The 6,252-nt window shown below is 56.1% G+C and overlaps 1 protein-coding gene across 1 annotated transcript in view; it reads right to left on the bottom strand.

The window, feature by feature from the left end:
* Positions 1-1,882, bottom strand: part of Islr (immunoglobulin superfamily containing leucine rich repeat) — a 3,057-nt gene extending 1,175 nt beyond the window's left edge. The window contains exons 1-2 of the mRNA XM_033756160.1: positions 1,544-1,882; positions 2-767 (exon numbers count right to left, since the gene is read on the bottom strand). Of these exons, the coding sequence (XP_033612051.1) occupies positions 2-762 (761 nt within the window). The 5' untranslated portion in view covers positions 763-767; positions 1,544-1,882. The remainder of the gene's footprint in view (position 1; positions 768-1,543) is intronic.
* Between the last annotated feature and the right edge of the window lie 4,370 nt (positions 1,883-6,252).

Below are 6,252 nucleotides of genomic sequence, written 5' to 3'. Positions count from 1 at the left end.
CAGCACGAAGCCGGGCCGCAGTTCAGCACCATCCTGGCTGGGCTGGTAGCTGAGCTGCACAGAGGGCGCCGAGCAGGGCAGAGGTGGCAGGCGGCTCAGCGGGGTGCCCTTGAGCACGTGGGGCGACGTGCAGGCCACGTTGTCCTGCTCTGGGATGGACACGGCTGTGGCCAGCGCCCATGTCTTGAGCCACACGAGGCCACAGTTGCAGTCAAAAGGGTTGTCGTTGATCTGCAGGTGGGACAGCGCCGTGAGTGGTGCGAAGGTGCCCTCAGCCAGCGTGTGCAGGCGATTGTGGTTGAGCTGCAAGGAGCGCAGGGCGTGGAGGGTGCGGAATGCATCTCTTGGGATGAAGGTCAGCTCATTACTGTCCATCTTGAGGAGCTGCAGGGCACTAAGGTTGTGCAGGTCACTCCAGGCAAAGTCTGAGATGAGGTTGTGGCTGAGGTCCAGGCTCTTGAGGTGGCCCAGCGAGGCCAGCGCACCTTCAGCCACCTTGCGGATCTCATTGTGTGCCAGCCACAGCGACTGCAGCAGCGGCACCTCCTGGAAGGCGCCCTTGGGCAGCCCTGGCAGCCGGTTGGCCGATAGGCTCAGTGTGGTCACATTGGCTGGGAAGCCAGGTGGCACAGCCTCCAGGTCACGGTAGGCACAGTCGGCGATCTGGAAGCCATACTTCTCGCCGCAGTCGCAGGGCTCAGGACAGCCTTGCACCAGGCCCAGGAGCAGCCCCCAGCACAGAAGGCGCAGCCCCGGCATCATCCCTCCTGCAGAGGAGAGCGTGTCACCCTCCTGACCCCAGGACCTGCCCCAGAGGCCCCTCCTCCCTGGGTCCCCATCCAAGCTCTTCCCAGGGGGTGGGCCTGTCCCAGCAAACACAAGGAAAACCCAGCATTCTCTAAAACGCCAGCCCCCACCCTCTGCAGAAGGCAAAACTGAGGGCCGGAGAAGGACCCAGACTTGCCGAGGTTGCACAGCCAGTCGGGGTGGAGACAGGATGGACGAGGACCCCAATTTCTCCGCACAGAGTTCTCCCTGCCTCAGCCCGTCCCTGCCTGACTTTATGACTTGAAATCTGTTTTCCAGCCGCCCCCTCCCCCAGTACATCACAGAGCCTCCCTCCTGCCCTCCCACATCCTGGACATGGTCCCTCCCACTGAGCCCCCCCATAGGTATGCTCTCCCTGGCCCACACAAGGCCCCTTGTGCAGTGCATACCTCCCCCACTCTTCCTGCCGTGACCACAGCGGACACCAGGCCCTTTCTGAGGAATCACACCCTGGCCTGTTTGGTTCCAACTGCGCCAGGCAGCTGCCTAAATAACACCCCCGCCCGGACCTCTGGGCTGACTTGGGCGAGGCCTGAGGCTCGGCCCAAATGCAGCTGGGATTTTGGGGGTCTGGGCTGTTCAAGAAGGAGCTTCTCCCGGGATGGCTCCCAGCAAGAGACTGTTCCCAACACCTTGGAGGTTCCAAAGGGAAAGCCCCTGAATCCCACAGGCTGCCACCTCCGCCCTCTGGCTGGAGCCCTCCTCCCCAGCTTACCTTCAAACCACTCTCCCTCGGCAGGCGAGGCTCTTCTGAGGTAGAGCCAGAAAGCAACAAAGGACTGAGTTAGCAGAGGGTCAGCAAGGCCAGGGTGCCCTGGGGAGGGCTGGATGCTGGGGGAAGGGACAATTTGTGTCCCCTGGCAGGACAGGAGCCCTGGACCAGGAGGGATGTAGGAGGGAGTCAGAGCCCAAGCCCACACGCCCTTCCTCCAAGAGCACACAGGACTGCTGCTCTGCAAGAGGGACTGTTTCCTAAGTGACACCAGAAACTTAACTGGAGGGGAAGAGGCCAAATATTTTAGGGTTGTGTTCTCTCTCTCTCTCTCTCTCTCTCTCTCTCTCCCTCTCTCTCTCTCTCTCTCCCCCTTTCTCCAGCATCAACTTCCTTAAAGACATAGCACTGCCTGGACAGGACCCAAGAAGAGAGGAGGCCAAGGGGTTTGAGGGGGAGGGGGAGAAATTGGATCTCAGGGAAAGTGGGAAACTTCTACCCTCCCTGCCAAAAGGGAGAAAGGAGCTGCTCTTCCTTCCTGCAGCTGCACTGGTGTGTGTGTGTGTGTGTGTGTGTGTGTGTGTGTGTGTGTGTGTGTGTGTGTGTGTGTGTAGATGTAGGTAGGAGACTGTGTGTATGAGAGAACTTGTATGTTGAAAATTGAAGTTGTGGGGGGGGGTTGGGGGTGAACGTGACCCTCTGTGTGTAGCTGTGTCTTTCTGTGTATGTTTGTGTGTGTGTGTGTGACAGACTATGTATTTGTGTTGGTACTTGTGAGTTTGTGTATGGAAGTGAGTGTGTGTGTTTTGTGTTTGCATGGTACTCTGTGTTTTTGTGTGCACATATGTATGTGTGTGTTGTCTCCACAAAAAGCTGAGAATGCTGGAGTGCATGAAGCAGCCGTCAGGCCCCAGCCTCTGGGCGAGAAGCCAATGTACTGGGCGAGTTGCGCTAAGAAAATACAACCAGCCGCACATTCTGTCCGGGTAGAGCTGGGCCCCACCAGGCGGGGAAGTGGGAGACAGAAACCCCAGGAAGCCAGCTCAGAACCCCTGAACAAATGTTTGGGCAGGAACCAGGGGGCAGTAGTGTCCCCAGCTGCAGTTCAGGGAGGCCCAGGGCTGCTCCCAGGCCCAGGAAGGCCACTTGGCAGCAGGCATGGGGCCTCCCGGGGAATGTCCTCTGTGACACAGACCCTGAACTCCCTCTCACCTCTCTGGGCTTATGGTCCCCTGGGTGAGGGGTGTATATGGCCAGTGGGAGCATGGGTGATTTTTTTCCCAAACAAAAGGGCACAGGGCAATGGGGATAGAGGGATGAAGAGGCCCAAAATGGCCAGGCATGGTGGTGCCGCCTGTAACCCAAGCATTCTGGAAGGCTGAGGCAAGAGGATGAGAAGTTCACACACACACACACACACACACACACACACACACACACACACAGGCCCAAAACAAGCTGGAGCAGAAACTAAAAACTGAGGGAGACCCAGGCTGGATGACCCTGCCTTCCATGGTGAACCTGCTTGTGTCTCCTTGGTAGCCCTCACCCAAGGGTCTGAGTCTTTTGTTTGTTGAGCTGCTGAATTCTGCTCATGACTCAATTTACCTCTTGGCAGAGCCAAAGACTAATGGTGTTGTCTTTGGCTGAAGGCATGAGAAGCCCTGCCCAGCCCCTCCTGTCTCTCCCCTGTCACCAAGCAAGGCTGCAGAAATCTTAGCATGCTGCCATCTGTTTCAGACAGCTCACCCTATGGAGAAAGACTTCTCTTGCCACATCCCACTGTGCCAGCAAGTTTCTGTGCCCTTTTCTTCCCTCCTGGAGCCGGGATCGAACTCAGGACCTTGCAATTGTGAGGCAGGTGCAGTGCTGCTTAGCTAAATCCTTGGCCCTGACAGCAAGTTTCTAGGAAAGCCCTGCACTTTCTGGCTGGACCAGAGGCTGGACATACATATACCTGGGGCTTAACAGAGCAGAGGGCAGAATTGGTGACATCAGAGGCAGTCAGAGGGCTTCCTGGTAGAGGAAGCATGTCTGCTGAAATTGCTTCCTCTGAGGAGCCTGTCAGACACCAGTGGCTCACACTGACCTCCCGGATTCCCTCCTTTGCCCTCCCTAGCATTGGCAGTGGCTTATGCTTTCCTACCGAACGTGTGACCCATCTGTGGGAAGGGCAAGGGCCTTGTCCTGTCAATGTCCTCAATGGAATAAGTAGGCCAGGTGAATAGCCATCTGGCAGCAGAAAGGAAAGTGCTTAGTGCCCACCTGTGGTACAGATAGGGATGGGACATGCCCAAAGTCACGAGGGCATTTAGAGAAGTCACATGCCATGCTGGACTCTACTGTGTAGGGGAATGTGTCACCAGCTGTCCCTGGGCAACGAAGCCCTGGTTCCCTCTTAACCTGTCCTTGAATCCCTGGATGGCAGCCACACACCAGAGCATCCTCAGAATCCCACCTCAGAAGAGCCAAGGCCCCAGGCAGGAGAAGTACCAGGGATCAGCCATCCTGTGTGGGTGGAAGCAAGCTGCATGTGTCAGTCACTGGTGGTGGTAGTTCCTGTTTGCCCAAGGCCTGCCACTGCCTGCAGGGTGACCATCACTGCCACCAGGAAGGACAGGAAATAACGGTCACCAGGGTCAAGTGGACCTCACTAAGGACCATCCATCCCCAAGGGATCTCACAATGGGACAAAGACAGGGACTTGTTACCTCCTGAGCAGCCCCTCCCCTCTCTCCTTTCTGTTCTCAGCCCATGAGACACCAAGCAGGGGACTAGGGGACAGCCAGGGGCCCAGATCCCCATCCTCTCCCATCTGCTTCCTGTGGGCTCCCTGGCCCTGCTCCTGAGTCCTCAGGCAGCTGGAAGGGTGACAAGCCAACGCCCTGGTTTGCCTGGCCCTATGGCTTTTGTTACTGACATCTGGACTGTCCTGGGCAGATTGAGACAGCTGGTCACCCCAGCAGGGGACATGGCTTTCCTTGCACCCTCTGTCAGCTGCTGCTGCCCTGCCAGGACACTTCCACCTCAGAGAGGTTCAGGGCAACTGCCTGCCATGTCAGCTTTTCCTGGAAGGCAAATTTAACAAAAGATCTTGAAGAGAAAATGCAGGAAAGGCACAGAGCCTGGCAGAGGCAGAAGTGGAGAGAGATCTAGAAGCAAAAGGAGGGAAACAGAATCACTGGCAGAAGGGGTCGAGGGAGGTGGAGAAAGGAAGATCTGGGCCCATTGTTAACACCCCCCCCACATCCAGCCTTCCAGAAGATTCCCTGGTTACTCACAGGATGTCCTGGAGCCCTGCACCAGTCACAAGCCTGAACTTCACCTAGGCCAATCACAAGACTGCTGCAGCTATATAAGCAGCACTCCCCACACACTCTGGGCTTAGTCTCCCTGCAGTGTACCAACTCTACTACTACGCTGCACCACGGGCTCTGTTACAAGACTTTGGTGGTCTTGTGAACCTGCTCTTGATTTATTTTTCAGGTAATGTGGGCTCCAAAAGTCCTGTGAATCTACTTGGGATTCTTATTCAAATAGTGTGAACTGAGTGGTCAGATCAAAAGAAAGGGTAACAAATACCTAGAGGCTATTAACACTGAAGCGCTCAGAGACCAGCAGCGAAGATCAGGAACAGATATCAGTACCTGGAAGAGTTGACCCAAGGTGTCCAGCACAACCTGGCACAGGACGAAAGCAGCCAGCTGTGTCCTCTGTTGCTACCCAGCATTATTTGGGTGGCTTTGCTGAGTCATAATTTCTATCTGAATTGAGCTGTTTTGAAAAAAAACCCAGCCTGATTGGCAACAAGGCCAACCTATACAAATGGTTTTTGTCACTCCGCCTTATCTGTCTGTCCTTCTCCCTAACCCTTTCCCTGACATATGAGTGTGTTTCTGGCCTGTTTCCCCAATCTAAATGTGAGGTGAGGGGCTGGAGTTGACACTGCTGTCCCCAGGCCCTGGTGAAGGGCCTGCCATTTGGTGGATGCTCAGTTGAGGAAGAATGGTGTTGGCCCCAGTTGCTCCTGGTGTCACTGCCTCATCTCTCCCTGGGCCTGGGGAGGAGGGGAGGTTAAATCTGTGGATGAGGTGTGGGATGGGTGAGAAACAAAAGGCGGTTTGCCCCATGGGGAAAGAGAAATCCAGGCAGTGGGCAGAGCTGGAGGTTGGGGTGGGGAGAGGAAGAAGAAGAAATAGGAAGAGAATGGGACGGAACTGAAATGATGGGAAAGGCCTTACCCAGGACAGCAGAGGAAGGCCAGCCACTCACTGACAGCAGAGCTGTGACACAGAGACACCTGCTTCTCACTAACAGGTCCAACTGCAGCACTGTTTACATGCAATGCTGCCCTCACCCCCCGGACCCAGGCTGCAGCCAGGAGTGCCAGGCTAGAGATGGGGGTCTCTGATGGAGACCACAGGCCCTGGGGAGGGCAGGGCTGATCTCTACCCAACAGAACCTTGCAGGGGAGACAAGGAGAGAAGAAGGCAGGAGGCCAGGTAGCCTGGAGGGATGGGGTGGCACTGGCTGCAGAGGCCTCATAGAGGGCAGCATGGGACAGGAAAAGTGTGCTGCACAGCTGGGGTTATCAAGGCTCAGAGAAGAGAGGTAGGAGCTGTGGATCAGGAAGACCCCAGGAGGTAGGTGGGAGCTTGAATAGTTTTCTTGAGTTTTCTCATAGGAGAGCATGCATGGCAAAGGGAAAGTGG

The sequence above is a fragment of the Fukomys damarensis genome, unplaced genomic scaffold (assembly GCF_012274545.1).
Source record: "Fukomys damarensis isolate Sample0158 unplaced genomic scaffold, DMR_v1.0_HiC HiC_scaffold_25, whole genome shotgun sequence".
NCBI lineage: Eukaryota > Metazoa > Chordata > Mammalia > Rodentia > Bathyergidae > Fukomys > Fukomys damarensis.
The sequence above is the reverse complement of the archived record's forward strand: the minus strand, read 5'-3'. Positions and strand labels throughout refer to the sequence as shown.